The sequence below is a fragment of the Phyllostomus hastatus genome, unplaced genomic scaffold (assembly GCF_019186645.2).
Source record: "Phyllostomus hastatus isolate PE091 unplaced genomic scaffold, TTU_PhHast_1.1 phas_scaffold_21, whole genome shotgun sequence".
NCBI classification, from domain to species: domain Eukaryota; kingdom Metazoa; phylum Chordata; class Mammalia; order Chiroptera; family Phyllostomidae; genus Phyllostomus; species Phyllostomus hastatus.
In genome coordinates, this window is record NW_025334017.1 from 27,539,270 (window position 1) to 27,558,399 (window position 19,130).

At 37.3% G+C, this 19,130-nt stretch overlaps 1 protein-coding gene across 4 annotated transcripts in view; it reads right to left on the reverse strand.

The window, feature by feature from the left end:
• The window catches only part of ANGPT1 (angiopoietin 1), a 244,037-nt gene that overhangs the window by 66,196 nt on the left and 158,711 nt on the right, over positions 1–19,130 (reverse strand). For 3 of the 4 annotated variants that reach the window (XM_045861500.1, XM_045861503.1, XM_045861502.1), the window contains exon 4: positions 15,147–15,379. In XM_045861500.1, coding sequence (XP_045717456.1) covers positions 15,147–15,379 — 233 coding nt within the window. The remainder of the gene's footprint in view (positions 1–15,146; positions 15,380–19,130) is intronic. The other variant, XM_045861501.1, reaches the window with a different exon arrangement.

Consider the following 19,130-nt stretch of genomic DNA (forward strand, 5'->3'; position numbering starts at 1 on the left):
CTGGCCTCTCCTTGTCTCATACTCTTATGTTTTCCTCTCTCATTCTTTAATTCTGACTGAGTATGTCTTTCAATGGGAGTCTAGATTGCATCACTACTATCAGCCCCTTCCTAGCTGTCATTTTCTTTTTTCCTAACTTTGATCTCAGAGTCAGGCAGTAAAGAACAGTTCGGAAGACATAACACCTGAATGAATAAAAAATGTAAAAATAGCTTATTTGAACTATATTTTAAGAGCCAGGTATGCCAGTTCAAAGACTTCCCCTATACCTCTATCAGCAAACAAAATCATTCTTTTCGTTTGGTCTTATCCACTCGACAAATATTCATGATCTGAAGGGAAAGAACAGGGACATGAACAGGTGCTGGTCTGTCTTTCACCTGCTGATGTGCAGTCAACAAGCAACCTGAGACCCTGACTCCAGCAGCTATTGATTTTATCAGGCCCTTCCTTTTATTTCCCCAAACAGCTTAAATCCAGATGGCATATCTGCCACCAGGCCGACTTCAGGGGAGGACCGTGAACGTTGAGGAAGGGGGTCACTTCAGTTCAGATGAACCCTCAAGAGAAAACTTCCTGGAATGTAGAATTGGTCATTACGAATCTCAGCAGACCTAGCAGAAAACACAGATGGCAATTAGCCTGGCTGCCGGAGACAATGTAAAAAAGTCAAAGCACTGGAATCCTACTCATATCCTAATAAGATGCTACAAAGAAATCAATTCTTTAAACATCCTTTTTAAATCTTAGATGTGGCTAGTCCATATCTCTCCAGTATTTAGGCAATGTCAGAATGAACATGGATCGAGTTGTTGGTTTAAGGGTCATTCTTGTGGTGCTTTTAGGCCGTTGTCATCAAGGAGATCATCGGACTAGGAATTTCCCCTCCATCTGTGGTTTTCAACATGACAGGTCACTGAAGTTAACTGAGCACATGGGTAATAAAACAGCAGGTCTGACAAGGTGAGAAGGAGCCAATGATTGACAGGAGTCTGTAGGCTTGAGACAAGTATATAGATATTTCATGGGAAGCTCATTTGAAGACACTACCTAGGATTCTAATTTATTTGAAAGGACTTTTAGAAGTGGAAGAAGGTAAACCTTGCATTGAAAGTGTGTGGTAAGATTAAAAGAAGGCCTGTGGGCAATACTTAATATTTTGTGGATAGGTATGAGGATGAGAGAGACTTACCAATGATTTCATAAATATATATCACATATGTATAGCTACACAAATACATAAAACCTTTATGCTAAGTTGAAAATTTCAAAATTGATATTTTATCTCATATAAAATATATGCATATAAACCTAAATATCTACAGATTGATGTGTCAGTATGATTGATTTTAACTGACAAAAATGGCAATGGAATATGGTTTAATCTACTTAATTAATTGAATTGTGGTGACATTGGTTAATAAAATTATATCGGTTTCAAGTGTGCAATTCTGTAATACATCATCTGTACACTGTATTGTGTGCTCATCACCCCAAGCCAGGCTCCTTCCGTCGCCATTTAACCCCCTTTAGCTCCCTCCTCCTCCCTTCCCCTTGGTAATCGCCACACTGTTGTGTATCTGTAAGTTGGGGTTTTTGTTTTTGTTTTTGTTTTTTGCTTAATCCCTTCACTGTTTTCACCTCGCTTCCCACCCACTCCCCTCTGACAGCTGTCAGTCTGTTCTCTGTATCTCTGAGTCTGTTTCTGCTTTGTTAGTTTATTTTGTTCACTAGATTCCACAAATAAGTGAAATCATATGTATATATCTACATATGCATTGCTATAACACAGTGTAACACATGATATATTCTATTAGTTGATATTTTAAATCTTAAGTCTTTGGTTAAGTAACAAAAAACCTCCCTTTTAAAAATTTCCTGTACCTTTTCCCACAGTTCCCCCACAGCTGATGTAAGGGAACACCTGAACATCATTTACTTGCTGCATTACTATTTTAAATATTTTAAAAGGACTGTTTTACTCTCATTTAAATTCCTTATGTGTTATTATTTTATAGATAATCTGTAAAATCTTAACTAAAATCCATTATCTTCTTGGTGGAACTATAATAACCACAAGCATAATAAAATCAACTAGTGTTAACTGAACACTGTGTGTGCTCGACTCTCATTTCACGTGCTAGGTAAGTTTCACATGCTGCATTGCATTTAATCCTCATAAATGTGAGGTAGTTTTGTCAATATGTTGTTTTATATGTAAGGAAACTGAGGCTCAGAGACGTATCTAACCTCACAAAAACTTAGAAGTAGTGGAACTCTTTAACTATGAAGCCAAGAATCCTCACTTGTACTTCTTGCTTCTGGAGTGAAGTCAAATCCAAATAGAACTCCAATGAGTCACCTGTCAGAGTCCTCAGCAATACTTATCTCAGCTAACAATGTCACACCCAGGGGCTTGAGTGAACCAGGACAGGCCTCAATTCTGAATGGGTACAGGCTCTTGACATGGAAGCAGGAAGCATGGGAGGAGGGACAGGAGGCAGAAATGACAAGGAAGAGGAAAACTGTTGAAATGGAAGAGAGCCACATGTAGCAGAATTGTCTCAGACAGGGGAACTCTCAGCTGAAATGTGAAACAGAACTTTGGAAGCTAACAGGATTAGAAAATAAAAGGTCCTTAGGAAGCCATACTGAATTTCATAATTCCATACCTTGAAAGTTTTGCTAACCAGGATATACCCCATTATTTTAAGGTATTATTTTTACAAGGCTAATTATTTGATTTCCCAGCCTCCGGACTATTAAGAAGAAGGGAGGTGAGGGGAGTTGGGGGAGGTGAGGGGAGTTGTATTATATCCTTTTTCAAAGGCATCATGGTATTATGATGCTTATCAAGTCATGCTGATGATAATGTATTGAAAAACTTGTTTAAGGCTTTAATTTTATTCAATCTCTTCAAGGAAAAGGAGAAGAAAGGCTAAAAACAATGCAGAAAATTCATCATCACACTATTTTTTAAATTTTCTTAAAATTTTACTACTGAAAGAGATACATTATAATTTTCTGAACAATGTATTACCCATTATGTACAATTTTATGTATATATATATATATATATATTGAATAATATTGAGATATATGTGTAAGGTACATAAACTGTCAAATTTGTGTGGACATGCAAAGCACCCTATGGCACACATAGTTGGCTGGCTAATTTGATGGCACCTACTTTATTGTAGAATAATGAAGGATCAAGTAATTCTTTATATTTCTACTTCAGATTGATTAATGTATTCAAATAGATTTTCCCATGCTCCTTGAATGTGAAATAACTCAGATAGTCAATGTGCATTACACTTAAAGCAACTAGATTGAAAAAAACACTGACTGACAGTTGAAAATGGATTTGCACACAACCCTTGCTTAATCAAAGGTTTAATCACTCATTTTCCACAAAACTTATTTCTGTGTTTTTCTTTTGAGCACCCTGACAGTCAGTTACGAGTGCTAGGTGACCACTGTCATGTATCCAGAAGGTTATTTCATTAACAAAGATATTTTGGGTGTTTCATGTGTGATAATTTCTCATGTAATGTTTGCCGGCATGACTGGAATGGATGGATTTTGGACAAAAGATCTCCTCTGCATGTGGGAAAGCTTAGAGGACACCCTTTGTGCCTTATTATAAGGCCAACTGATTTCAGCAAGAGCCATTAAAAATGGGATGAAAGTCCTTGGGCAGTGAGGTAAAAGTAGAAAGTAGCTGCCAAATGCTCTTGAAAACTGACACACACTCAAAAAAACCTTTCACTTTGAAGTTTTAAATAAATGAAGGCTGACTGTCACAATAGGTATGGGACTTTGTTTCTTATTCTTGGGGTGAAATATACTTGAAGGGCAGTTCTTAGCTACCAGCTGGGGCTCTACGTGGAGCTCTGCTCTGAACTTAGGGCTTCCCCAGTCATTGTGAGTGATACCAAACCAAGGGAAGATGTGGAATGACTAATAAAAGTTAGAAAATGTGCAGGTTTGTCTAGGCTGCCAGGCAAATTCCCAAGGTGTGTGGTACTTTTCTGCTGAGCGATCTGACAGCAGTGGTAGGACTAGAACACAGATGTCTTGATTCCTGTTCCTTCTAGGCCATCATGCCCTGCCCTTCAGATGGCAAATGACATGGCTGTTCCAAGACACCGGTGAGGACACCACCCCAAACTAAGTCCTAGTTTTAGAGACATGGGCTGGATTAATTATGGTTTATATTTGGTTTAGTTGTGCATTTATAAGTGTACATGAGATCGAAACAACTGGCAAAGCCTTCTATTGGAGCCAAATCTCCGCTTAAAATTAAAGGTTCAAGTTCACTGTTCTAAAGGAACTCACCCTAGTGATAACAAAATATTCACACCTAAAAATAATTATGAATTCACAAAAAGACACAATAAAAATTAAAAGAGATTTGACTTAATTGGTTTTACATTTAATCATTTAATTTCATCATCAATACATTGAAGAGGTGGGTTATTCTTGGTGGGTCCCACACAAACGTGATTTGTTACTGAAGGTGGACCCCCTGAGAACGTGAACACCAAGCCAGGAGCAGGAAGAGATTCCAGGATACTTAGAACTAGTTATGATACTGGTATCTTTAGCTGAAAAGCAATGGTGAGTTTCCATAGGCAGCTAAAAACGTGTTTAATCAAGTTTTAAAGGTTCTTTGCAGCTGACTTGAGAAAAATTTTACGCTAAAAATCATATTTTGTTTATAGGTACTTAAGCCTAATTATACAGTTGCAACATTTCTCAGGTTTTATTTCTTTTTTTTTTCTCCTTCTTAAAGCATAGGAAATTTCACGAGGGAGTCACTGCATGGCGGATGTGATGCATATGTACTGAATAATGTTAATAAAATGGGCTTTATTTCTTACTTCCTCTCTGAGTAATTACGCATGTCATTTGACTCAGTGCAAAGTGCCATAGCTTATCTGTAACTAATGTCCAACGTCCCATTACATCCCCGGACTCAGAGAAGATCTGTTGAGTTTGACTTGAGTGTGGATGAGTCCAGGAAATGACTTAGTTGAAATTCTATTCAAAATATTTTGTGCTTCTTTGCTTTAGACAACCGGGCCGTGGAAGCATCGGGGAAGAAGGACTGGAGTTTACTCACAGTAATGTTGGAACATCAGGGCAACACTCTTTTGTGTGGCCTTTCACCCTGGTGACATCCAGGCCCAGCTGGAACCAGGAGATGTCCTTTTTCAGATAGTCGAGTTTCCGAAGCTGAAACTCTAATTCCAAAAGAGAATTAACCACAAAATTTCAAATCTCCCCCGAAAGATGTGGTTTAGAAATAGTTCATGGGAGAGGTCAAGGACTGTATTATTTTTTATTTTGTTATCATTAGTTTGGCTATTCACTATTCGCACAATTTTTTCTACAGAAAGTACAACTTTTCAAAAGTCAGATAACATACTCCGTCAAAAAGGAGAAATGTACCATTTCCAAAAATAAACAGTCACTTTCTCCTTAAGCCATTGGGTTTTACGAAAGGAAGTGCTAGAAAGTATGGTTCATTTTAAGGAAATTGTAAATGTTTGACATACAATTTTCTGTCAAGATAAAGCATTTCCCTCATTAAAAGGGAACAAGTGCTCACTGTTGTGTGCCGCAGACGACTTCCTGTATTTCCATCCTCTTCCTACCGAATGTTAAATTGTACATTACACAGTCAACGAAAAACCAAATACTTCGCTCAGTCAATGAAAATGATATTTTCTATTTTTATCAATGTTTATATGAGTGACATTCAAAAACTTTTAATTTCCTCCCCTCACTTGTGATGTTTTCAGAGTCAATCTTAACTCAAGGGACTTGCAGGAGGAGTTCAAACTATCTTATCCGTTGACTGGATGATTTACTTCACAAACTCAATAGACACTGCACAGGAGGTAAATTCCTTTCAGATGGTAGAATTACTCTGAGAACAGAGTCAAATGTCTCTGCAGCACTGGGAAGGAAGCAAATGCCTCATTTCCCCTTTTCAGAAAGCTGGAGCCCCAAAAATAACGATCAAACGTTCCATACCACTGCAATCAGCCTCTGGGAAAGACACTAAACCAAATAACTTAGATCACTTAAGAAATTGTAGTGTCAGTCCGTATGTCTTTCAGATGACATAAAAGAAGTTTTAAAATGAACTTCACGAGAGGTTCCTCATGATGCGAAATTTGAACTTCATCATAGGGTGCAAAGTATATAAACATGCCCATGTCTCAGCATTTATTTTTAAGTTTCTTTTAGTCCTCTCTACCCTGTGTGCCTCCCTAGCCAAAACTATCATCTGTCCTTTCACATTCAAGTTTCCGGGATGTGGATAAACAACATCTTCTACTTTTACTTCCTCTCACTCATTCTAGCCTTCGACCAATGCAACTGAGCCATAGACTTCACCCAAACTCTCCCTATAGAAGGTCATCCCAGTTCCAAAATTCAGTTCTCAGTATGTTTTTTTCCTAACTTGACTTTCTGGTTGTTTGCACTTAAAGAGACCTTTCATGAAAGCATTTTTTTCCCTGACATAACACTGCTCACCACTAGGTTTTCTCCCTAATTCTCTCTCTCTTTTTTTTTTTTGGACTCTGTTTATCTATATGTAAAGAACTCCCAATTATCTGTCTTTGATTTTACATTGTTATTATTTTGATAAGGGTTCATAATCTCAGTATGTCAGTTCTCGGAAACCGTACATAAACTTGTGTGGGGGTGCTTGCACGGGGTGGGAAAGAGGGGTAGCTAGTTTTTAGCAGATTCTGAAATGGACCCATAACCTCCAATGATGGAGTCGCTGCTCTACGTGCACCTCCAATGGCTTCCTTTGCTGCGGGGCTTCACCACTTGTCTCCTCTGAGGACGCACCCATCTAGTATGGCCATCCAGACATTCCCACTCCTCTGCCTTACAGGTTTTCATTGTCCCACAGTGACCTCAGTCAATGTGCCCCATGCTAAAGTCATTATCTTTCCCCCTTAACCTTGTTTTTCTTCACACATTGCTGATTTTAAAGAATGTCACCAACCTTCCCTCAGTTACTCAAACCGCAGACTAGGAAGGTATGTTTAACTCTACTTCCAATAAGTCATTATTTCTTACCATTTTTAATTTTTGGTTCACAAATTCCCTGTCTACCTGCCTTTCCATTCGTCACTGTTTGATCCTGACCTCATTATTCCTCTCCTAGGAGAGCCGTGTGAGAATCTGATGACAAGCTACACCTTTCCTCCCCATCATAGAACATTGTTTAATGTTCTCCATTAAAAGACTCTGCGTTCAAATCTCAGCTTGCTAGCAGTGTGATATTTAGAAATCGTTTACTTCTCTGTGTTTAGTTTCCTTATCTGTCATATAAGGTCAGTAATAACACCTAGCTTATAAAGTTATTAGAATTAATTGAGTGAAGATATGTAAAGGGCTCAGAACTTGGCTTGTACTCTCTAACTACTTGCTAATATTTTAATAATGACAAAAAGACCCATCTTATTCCTCTGCTTCCAGCTAGGCAACTGTCCAACACATTCTTTCTACATGGTGACAGGGGTAAATTTTCTACAATGCAAATATCACCATTGTCCTTATATATTATTGATAATGACTATGGCTTTAAGGGGAAAAATGCAACTTTCTTGCTCTCCCTCAGTGTACCTCTCTAACTTTACCTCTCACTGCTCACCTACCTTTGATTCTGAGGTCTAGTCTGTGTATCTCCCCAATGCCCACCCTGCTCTCATAACTCCTAGCAAATATCTACGTTGTTTGAACTCTGAGTATACTCTGCTTTCTTTATTTTGAAGAATTAGTTATTATCTCCCCATAAAAGCCACTCTGCCTATGTTTTAATCCTGGATCAACCTTTTCCAGCTATGTAACCTTGGGCAAACTACTCAAGTTCTCTGTGAAATTTATAAAATTGGACTAATCATAGTAGTTTCTTCATACTGTTGCTGTAAAGACAAACTAAATGAATACACAAAGCTTAAGCAATGCCCGAATCCTAATAAGCATTTTTAAAAAAATCCTTTAGAAGCCTCTGCAGATGTTGGAATCTGCCCTCATCCTTCTGTCTCTGCCATGATTTTAGTGTTCCTCTGGTGTGTGTTTTGCTAGTGCCCTGGCACCTGGCTTCACCTCTAGCCAACAGTTACAGAATGTAACTGTTTACCTTTCTCCCCACTAAGTTCTAGTTTCATTGAAACCAAAGACTAAATTACATCTTTTCTCTCTTCCCAGTGTTCTCAACAGTATTTGGCATGTTTATGAACTCAGCAAATATTTGGTGAATAAAAATGGATATATATATCCTTATCCCCAGAAGGAAATCTGGGACAGAACATTCACTGTCTAACTATTTTTTGAATGAATGGATAAATTTCTGAATCATATCTTGATATAACAAGAGAATGCTCTGAGCTGATTTGGACAGTAAAAGAATCAGCTCGCATAATTTTATGATGAAGCCTAAATGCCATTTTCTTTTTAAAATTGTTTCTTCTTTTTTAAGTGCTTTGTTAGTAATTAAATTGGTGATCAGATGTCTGCCTTGCGTGTGCTCAACATATACGATGATGTGTTAATCACCTCTGAGCATAGATGAAAGGTGAATGTTTGACAGTCATTATCCTCCCCCAAAGAAGTCCAAACCGCGTTTCCATGTCATTATCAATTTAAACTATTTAATTCCCACATTAGCTGTGAATTGCCAAAAGCATGAGGCAATGAGCTGAGCTTTGACGCTATGGTAGCACTGAGGGAAATAGGCGATACTTCTTTAATGAGGCAATGTTCCCAAGAATAAGTGTGACCAAATGTCAGCCATCAAAGGTTAGACAGAAATGAATGTTACCGCAAATCTTACAAAGCAGATGCAATTCAGTTTGAAATGATTTTTTACTGAAGACACTACTATTGCCTGTTCGAAACAAAAAGCAGCAGCTTTGGTGAATTGTTACAGAAAAAGTATATATAAACTGTACTTAGCTTAAATGACATAGATGTTTCAGTAGGAGAAATTCTATAAAACTCAACAAAATACTCCTTGCATGCAAAGATAGATTTATAGTCCCTGGACCAAACACCTATTTGAAGAAAGATAAATTTCTAGCTAATACTTCCTAGGAATGCTTTTATTATATAATTTTAGTTAGTTATAAGCACTGCAGCTAGCATCAAGTTAAAAACAACTAAGTTTTGAGCATTTATATTTGTACATAGCTTAATGAGGGGGACACCTTCTGTGAAATGTGTCCTTAGGACATTTTGTGTGAATAGCAGGCAGTGCACCTACACAAAACTAGATGGTACAGACCACTGCACACTTAGGCTAAGTGGTGGGACCTATCGCTCCTAGGCTGCAAACCTGTACAGCATGCTGCTGCAATGGATACTGCAAGCAACTCTAAGACAGTAGTAGGTATTCATGTATCTAAACATATCTAAGCACAGAAAAGATACAGCAAAAATATGGTGTAAAAGCTTTAAAATGGTACGTCTGTACAGGGCACTTAACTATGAATGGAGCTCACAGGACTGGAAGCGGTTGAGGACGTCAGTGAGTGGTGAGCGAATGTGAAGGCCTCGGACATGACTGTTCACTACTGTAGACTTTATAAATACTGTGAGCTTCGGCTTTATAGAAAATACTTTTCTTTCTTCAATAGTAAACTAACCTTACCTTACTATAACTGTTTTACTTTACAGACTTTTAAATTTTACTTCACTTTTCAACTCTTTTGTAGTAACCATTGAAAACACAAACTCATTGGATAGCTGTACAAAAACATTTTCTTTCTTTACACTCTTATTCTTTCTATAAGCTCTTTTTCTATTTTAAAAGTTTTTCCCACTCTTTTACTTTTAAACTCATTTGTTGAAAATGAGACACAAGCACACCTGTGTCTACACATGGTCAGGATCATCAGTGCCACTTGCTGTCTTCCACCGCCACATCTTGTCTCACTGGAAGCTCTTCAGGAGCCAATGACACACAAGGAGCTGTCATCTACATAACAACCATGCCTCCTTCTGGAACACCTCCTGAAGGACCTGCCCAAGGTCACTCTGTCATTCTTTTCAGAAATATATGTATGGTGGTTTGTTTGATTTGTTTCACTTTTTTCACTGTACATTTGCTTAGAAACAGATAATGTATGATAAATATTCCTCCCAATAATAAAAACATTTTGGTGCTGAGATCCATTTTTTCACACTTCTTAAGAAGCTTGTTGAAGTCTGCAAAAGATTCTGCTAAATCTTGCACTGTAAATTTCTTTGGGGTCCTTCTTCATCTTCTCCTGCAGTTTCCCTCTTTTCTTGCCTATTGCCTATTCTTTAGTCACTGTATCTCTGGTCCAGTTCCAACAGCTCCTCATTAGCCAAGTCTTCAGGAGCTGCCTCTAGGAGACCCTTGAAATCATACTCATCCACACCCAGGATAAAGTATTTGCCGTCTCATCCACAGTCTTACTGATTTTTGTAGCCTCCTCATCCATGCCAAATACTTTCAAGTCATGGATAAACCTTTCAAGTGTCCTCTTCCAGATGCCATTCATACATTCTTTGGTGACATCACCACAAGCTCATGCAAGCTTTTTGATGCAGTCATAACTGTAGTAATACTTCCACAACTGCATCAGTGTCTTCTCAGGGTCTTCCTCAATGGCATCAGTAGCCTGGGCAAAGGCTCTCCTTACAAGCTGCTATAATTCCTTGAACCATTAGTTGGTTCAAAGAGGTGATGTTTAGACAGAAAAAAAGCCACTTTGGGATTGGGATAAAGATCCTCAATAAAAGGAAAATGTCTGGAAACACCAACAATAAGCACAGTCTTGAAAAGTATGTTGTTCTACAAACAGCACTTCTCCATTTGGCTGCCATAGCAATTTAAGAGGACATCTTGGAAGAGAAACTGGGTCATGTATGACTTCTTATTCCCTATAGGACACTGGCAATATATGCTTATTGATATGCTTGAAGGCCCTGGGGTTCTCCCTGTGCCTGATCACAAAGGGTGTCAATTTGTAGCCAGCCGGCAGCATTACCCCCAAGCAAGGCTGTTACCATAAAACCTAGAATTGGGTTGGCCTCCTTATGAATAAAAGTCCTTTCATACACCCATTTTCAAAATAGGGAAATTTCATCTGTATTGAATATTTGCTCTGGCAAGTAATTTTCCTCCACAATCAGCTTATCTGGAGTTTCCAAACATTCTTCAGCTGCCTTCGCATCAGCACTCACAGACTCACCACTCACTTGCTCATTAGGTAATAAATAATGATTCTTGAATGGTTTAAACTACCCAGCGCTAGCAATAAATTCAACATCATAGTCCGGTCCAGCCTTTTCTTTCAACAAACTTGTTGCTTTGGCTGTGATCATCGTGGTGCTTAAAGAGATATGCTTCTGGGTCTGGTCTTCAATCCAGGTCATTAGAAGTTTCTCCATGTCTGATATAGGCTTTTTTTTAAAGTTTTATTAGTCTTGTTGCCTTCAATAAAGTGGTAGATCCTTTGATAGCTTCTGTCACTTTATTCTTGTTTTTCAAGGTTGGGGCTATGGTAGAGCAGGACGTGCCTGACTGGTAAAAAATGAGCACCACGGATTTTCCACTTTAGTAGTCCTTATTCACTATTAAGTTCATTTCTATGTCAGCCATTCAGTGTGGTCTCTTACTGGCAACATTAGGAGTGGATTTTGTATGATTATAGGATATGTATGATAAGTAAAACAACATGAGCTTAATTCAAGCACAAAATAAAAGGGTGCAATCAAGAGACTCCATAAACACGTGCTGTATGGGGCTGCTGCTGGCATAACATGACATAGTATTTTATAGCAAACCTTTTCATAAGTAGAAAGAGCACAGTCTCAACTAATGATAAAGAGTACAGTATAGTAAATACAAAAGCCAGTAGCATAGTTATGTATTTTCATTATCAAGTATTATATAGTGTCATAATTGTATGTGGTATAATATGCTGGCAGCACAGCATGTTTCTTTACCCAGAATCACCACAAACATGAGTAATGTGTTGTGCTGTGATGATGAGATAGCTACAACATCACTAGGTAATGGAAATTTTTCAGCTCCATTATAATCTCATATGACCACAGTCATATGGGGTCCATTGTGGACTGAAACGTTATTATGCAGCACATAACTAACTGTAGGCAGGCACTGTTTATGGATAGACAGTGTTTATACAAACTGTTTTAATTCTTACTACAAGCTCATCAGTTATGTATCATGACTCCACTTTAGAGATAAGAAAACCGAGGCTAAAAGAATGCTAGGATGACAACAGAGCACTGTTTTCAGACATTTTACATGAAAAAATACTTATAGATAGTACTTAGTAAATTTGTGTTTAATCAAATCTTGTTACTTGGAGGGGAAAGAAGTACCTAAAGCCTCTTTGCTTTTATTTGCAGTATCTAATTTAATTCTTCCCCCACCACTGTGAAGTAGACCAATTTTTCTGACTTTATAAATGATGAAACAGCTTCACAAAGGTTAAATTAGTTGCCAAGGACAGAGAAAGCTAAAAAAAAAAAGTTCCCTCACCTTGTATTACATTCAGGTTGTCTCCATAAATACCTGAGTCAAGTTTGAACTAGAGGACCCTTAGGGTCAATTAAAACTTTTGCTTTTTGGATTAAAAGATAGGGTATGATGTTTTGGGGGAAACTTCCAGAAGACTACTCTTTGAACCACACTTTGGAAAACTAGTGCATTTGTTGTGGTGTTCTGATTTAGGCATACTTACATATATTTAAATTTAAAAGTAGAATGTTTACATATAATCTTGATAAATAATAAATCCATTTGATAAATAAAGTTTTGGTCATAAAAGTTTTACTTATGTGTTTTAGAATAGAATAAAAAATGAAAGTTAATTTTAGTAACTGATGTTTACCCAGTATTATGGTATTAGTCATTTAAAATTTTAAATTTACCATAACTAGGAACAATGGTGTCAGTGAAAATAAAGATATACAGAAAATTAAAATCCTGGCACTTTCCATTTTTGTGTCTTGTAAGAGTCCTTAAATGACCAAATATTTAGTTAGAATAATTGAGTGTGGGATTAGAGAAAAAAGATTAACAAAAAGCAAATAAAATCTATTATTATGAGAGCAGAGAACCCATTGGGAAATCAGGCAACACACCTACATTAGGACCACAAGTCCTGTAGTTCAATCAGAATTTATTTTAGGATTATATCATTAAAAATAAAATAAATCCCTAGAGGCCTGAAGTATTAGACAATTTCTGTCTCCATTATTATTATTTTTAGTATGTTATATCATAGGATAGATGCAGTAGACACACATAATTTTCTCATACCCTGAGTGGGTATAATGGGTAGCATCTACCAAAGTGCCATCATAATTATTCAATAAATGTTTTTCTAATTGAACAGATGTTTGGTTGCCTGATGCTGCACCCAAACTCCAAATCTAGCCAAGAATGTTAATTTGGAAGTCACCCCCCAGCTTCTAAAAGCTTAAAGACACATTTATTAGACAAATGCTTAGAGAAGGAGTGGAGTTATGATAAGTGGGCAGACATACGAGCTCTGTGAGAATCACCAGGGCTTGACGCTTCTAACACCATGAAAAAAACAGAACAACTTAACTCCATGTGCTTTAGGTCTCAGGATGATAAGAGAAATATGTTTTCAATCTTTCCCCAAATGTATTCAGTTCAATATGAGACAAGATATATCTCATATTAATACTTAATTTCTAAATACTCATGAGCTCTATTAAAATTCTCTGGCAAAATCCCACCATGCTTTCCTTCCAGTGGACTCTAACTCAAGGTTTTGGCAGGCTCTGACTCATTAGCAGGTTTTTTCCTTCCCAGTCACATTTCTGAGCACACCCAAATGGAGCTCTGGGAACTCACTGTTTAACAAAGTACTCTTTACAGAGACTATTCAGGGCTTGTTTTGACTGTCTAACAGCGATATAACTCAAGGTAACAGAGTATAGTAGAGAAATGTAAAATGTCTTTAAAACAGGATCACTTAATGTGGAGTTGCCCTCCACATTCATATCTGTGCTTGAAAGTATGGAATGGAGCTCATTTTTCATGTAGCTCAAGTCCACTATTAAATTAAAGGAGCCTTCACTTTATGTCTAGTGCATGTGCACACTGAACCATTACATGAATGGTCACATAAGCCACACTTAATGACAATCATAACTTTCAGATGTAAGTGGTGTTCTCTTTCACTCATCACCCTTTACCATTCCATCTTCACTCAGAGAAAGGCTGATTAGCAAGCAAAACTACAGTAATGACCTTAAGCTCTCAACTTTGAAGAGCTCTCCTGAGGCCCAGGAGAGGTTCTGCTTGAAGTGGATAAGTACACACTGGGGCACTGATTCAGTAATTGTTAGGTGAATGGATAAACAGACGGAAGAAGGCTTTCTAAAGAGACGCACGCCTGCAATCTTTCCAGTGTTTAAATGGCTCCAGATATTCTAATGATACTAAGATTCTGTATTTCCACTGTCACAAAGACCCCAGAATACATATGCCCAGATGCCCTGGTAAGGTCTTTTCCACACTGAACTAAGCATTAGCGATATGGACTTTGTATATAAAGTCTTAATAGGTCTCAATAAAGGCTTTTAATAGCAAAAGTTTTCCTCTCATAATAGTTTTTGGGAACTACTGTATTTCCTTTTCTTTGCGGGCAACTCTTCCCTCTGCCATCCACAAAAGAAAGAGTAATATTAGTTTTAAAATGGGAACCCTCCTGAAACTCTCCCTGTCATTCTGAACTAATCTTTAACACTGGCTAATTCCTGTCCTGTACAACTAAGTATCTGACACCATAACACCAAATATTACCAAGCAAAAAATACCAAGAAAGAAAGAAGGAACAAGAAGTTTCTTTTAGAAAGATATTGTGAATTCATGAATTCAAACTCATGCAAACACACTCTGAAGTTAAAAATATGAGAAAACTGTCAGTGCAAACTTCATAAAATGCTTCTAAAAATAACGGTGTTTTGCTTCTTTCACACGGCAATCCATGCAACATAGAAAGTTATGTTAAATATTTACTTGCTTCACATTAAATAAAATATTTACTATCCCAACGTGAGAAAGAAATTCTTACCACCTTCTTTAGTGAAAAGGTTGACGAGGTTATGCACCGTGTCCGTCAGCTCCAGCTGCTGCTTCTGAAGGACACTGTTGTTGGTGGTCGCTCTGTTCAATTGTTTCCCTAGTTCTTGGATTATATAGGTTTGACGAGTAACCAAGCCTTGGAGAGTCTCTTTCTCTTCCTTCAAGGTGTCCAACTCTTCCTTGTGCTTTCCCTCCAACTCTAAGATTTTATGTTCTAATAAACTATAAGGAAATGAAGATAGGATTTAGTTTTTAAAATGCTATATACAAAATTGTGATTCAACTAGTTTCTGAGTTGATTTAAAGTTAGACATTTCAAGTAGATATTTCACCATGGGGATATTCTGTGAGAGACTCAGGACATGCACACACAATGTATATCCTAGGAGTGTATCTTATATCCAGGGTAGATGACTTGGTCCCAAACAATTACAGTCTGGATAAGTATGAACAAAATATCGAAACTATTTTATATGTACTTTGCTTCGTTCATTTGGGATTTTTAAAGCATTAATAGTGATTAAATTTCACAGCAGTTCTGTGGGGTAAGGGAACAGCATTTCAGCACAGAAACCACAAGACCAGGGAGGGAGCTATGTAAAAATTACAATGAATTAGATTTCTAGGGATTTTTGATACCTGGTCCGCTATCCTAACCACTAGCTTACTTTATCTCTCAACCTATGCTTCGCAATGAGGGCTAAAAGCACCACAGATTCCCAAATCACTGCATAAATGGTTCCAGAAAGGAAGACCACAGGCTGGTCTCACAGAAGGACTTGAGATGCTTTGCTCAGGGTGATGGAGTCTTCAACCGAGAACCTTCCTTCTCTCAGAGCACTTCAAAGGATACTCCCGTTGCAGATTGCACATTAAAACTGATAGTGAATGCAGAAGCACTCTTGGACCCTACAACGGACTGGAAATAAAAAGCATTTACGTTTTATAGAGTGTATAATGTACTGGTATTCCTCAGAGGAAACCCTTATTCACTTTTCTCAGTTCTGTTTTCAGAAGGTTCAACCAGTCGTTAGTTTACAAGGTGCTATTCAAATGTAACATACCAGACCGGGCACTTAATTTACCTTGGAGAAATATAGCACTGGATCATTTCTATAAGTTTTCATAAAAGGGACACTAGGGAGTGTTTTAAATTTAATACTTAAATAATAAAGAAAAGAGCATGTTTGAAGAGCCAAATTTTCCAACTCCATGTAGTGGGAGATGAGTTGGAATATCTGATTATCTTTTATGCTGATTAAGTGTGAAGAGAGTGCTCATGGGCACTCCAGACCTTTGCCAGCAAATCTGTTCTCCAAAAGAATGTGGCCCAGAATGTGGCAGGCAAGTGGCCTGTTGAACCAAGCCTGAGAAACACCTGGATGCTTCTGAGTCAAAGAGCCTGTTAATTTACACCTTTGGTACCGTGCCCAGATTCACATAGGAACATTTCACAGTGAGACCTGGTAAGGGCAGCTCTGTAACTCCTGCAAGATGAGAAACGCTACGCCTCTGTTCTGAGTTGCTTTCATTCTGCAGGACACCAGCAGTGAAAGGAGCTCTGCCCTGACTGATCCTTAAGCAAATTCAATTTGCATAGATCTAGAGTATAGTGATTTGGGGGAAATGTGATGATCCTTAATATCTTTTAAAATGTTTTCTTTGGAAATGAGAAATTTAGACAAGGAAGTCCGAGCAAGATGAAGGACAGTATCTCTAAGGAGTGGTATGATTCGAGACCTTTAGCATTTTCTTCTGTGTCAGTAACTTGCTGCTGGAGAACTTGGTGGTTAAAACACAAACAAAATGAAAAACCTTCTCTATTGGTTAAAAAGTTCATCCCACCCAAGAGTTAAGTGATTAGTGAACTTCTGTGGATGTCAGAAGAGACTTTCTTTGTGCCTTTTAATATTTGGCCTTCAGATCTGAGAATTAACCATAACTGATGCCTAATTCATTCTCAGGTTACTTTTGAATTATTTTTCTTTCCCTAGGATAATGATAAGATACAAGATGTCCATAATACAGAGTCAGTTGACTTATAAAAAATTGTCTTCTAAATTCAGAAGTTACAGTACACTACCAAGAAACCTCAGAATTAACTATTAAGTTGACAATGTAAAGATAAAAATTTGGATATATTACTAGTAATATTATTAGATGAAAACTCTGAGTTACTGCTTTGTTCCTGAAATAAGATGAGCATTGGCCTTTCACTTTTCCTACTCAGTAGGTAACACTGTGGTTTAGAGAACTACATGCCATCATTGTAACTTGTATTTATTACTTCCTCAGTGCCAATAGTGCTCTCAGCACTATGTCAAATATACAACAACTCTATTATTCCTACTCTAAGGATTTATTTTTAGAGAGAAAACCTCAAATAAAAGAACAGCAGCTATAAGATACTTCTATTTCAGATATAATACTTTAAGAAATCAATGCTTTTCCACTTTCCACTTTTGATGGATTTCTTGTTCCAGAGGACATATAAAGATGGCCACTAGCTGAGATGTCAACAAAGGTTCGTCTGTTTTGTTTTGTTGTTCAGGATACTCTGAAAAGAGCTATGATTAGAAAGTTCATTAAAGGAGCCCTGGTGCCAAAGAAAATAATTTTGGACACTGGTGAAAGGAATACACACTTAGCATGTTAGAAAGAACATTAATTTTCATAATTTACTAAACACCCTTTAATGTACCATGACTAACAGGTATCAAAAGCCATCAAAAGACACAGCTGTCATGTTAAAATAGATATTCATGTAAAGAAGGGGCTGCTCATGCAAGTAAGAAGCCTGCTCTGCATCACAGACATCTTACAGAATGTGGAATAAAATATGTGCATAAAAAATATTATGCGCGAACACTACAAGCAAATTGGAAACCTGTCACCATGTTTCCCTGAATGATAGGTCTTCCTAGTTATTATCCCTTCTCATCATTTTTCTCACTTCATGTCTTCACTTGGAATCATGTTGACAACTTTTTTATTCTAGTAATTGTCTACTAAACTTTATTTATAAGGTCTATCCTTTACATTAAAGATCAGTTTTTAAACTTCTTCAGGCTAAAGACTGATCTCTCTTTACCCTTCTGCCTTTTTTGACACTATGCATCCCTCCCTCCTGTCTTCTCTTCATTTTTGGCTTCCAAAAAACTATTCTATTTTCTTTGATACTTCACATCCTTGGTTATTATCTACTTGGGAAGCCAGCCCTTTGTCCCCATTATTTCTAAACTGGTTTGAATCCAAAACTTTCTTGCCAGGAAAATTCATATGCTATTTCTACTTATTAATTCCATCCTTGCAATATACCATTATAATTGTGTAGCATTTTAAAACTTTTATGTCCTTTGATTCACAAAGTAATACAATGACATACACTGAGTAGATATTAATAAGCCCCAGTTTATAGGTAAGAATCTAAAAACCTTGTCCAAAACTGTGCACATATTGACTCAGAACCAAAATAAAAAGCCACATCTTCTAACTTGTCAAACTAGAAAGCTTCCCACAAAAACCCAGTGTGGTGAAAGCTAATGTTAGAGTCTCATGTCTTTGATTTAGGATAAAATTATCTCTACCTACTTCCACCCATTTATATTTTATAAAGAATCAAGGCATTACCTTAACATCATCTCCTTAGTATTTGTTGCTGTCCATCTGGTTATTCTGAGAGTTTGTCTTTCACAATATTTCAACCTATCTATCTTTTACGTGTATAAAGAACAAATGTCTTAGCCAAATCAGATTTTCTTTTTAATCTCAACTGATATTTTCTTAGCACTACTCTGCCTTAACAGTTCTGCCATTAAATTTAATTTTCTTACTCAACAGATCAATCATATCCCATTTTGTCCTGAAGCCTTTTATTGGTTTTCTTGAATTTTCCCTATTCAGGTCAGTTGGGAGAGGCCACTCAGACAGGCACACACACCTCTATATGCAAAGGCTGGTCTGAAGGACATTA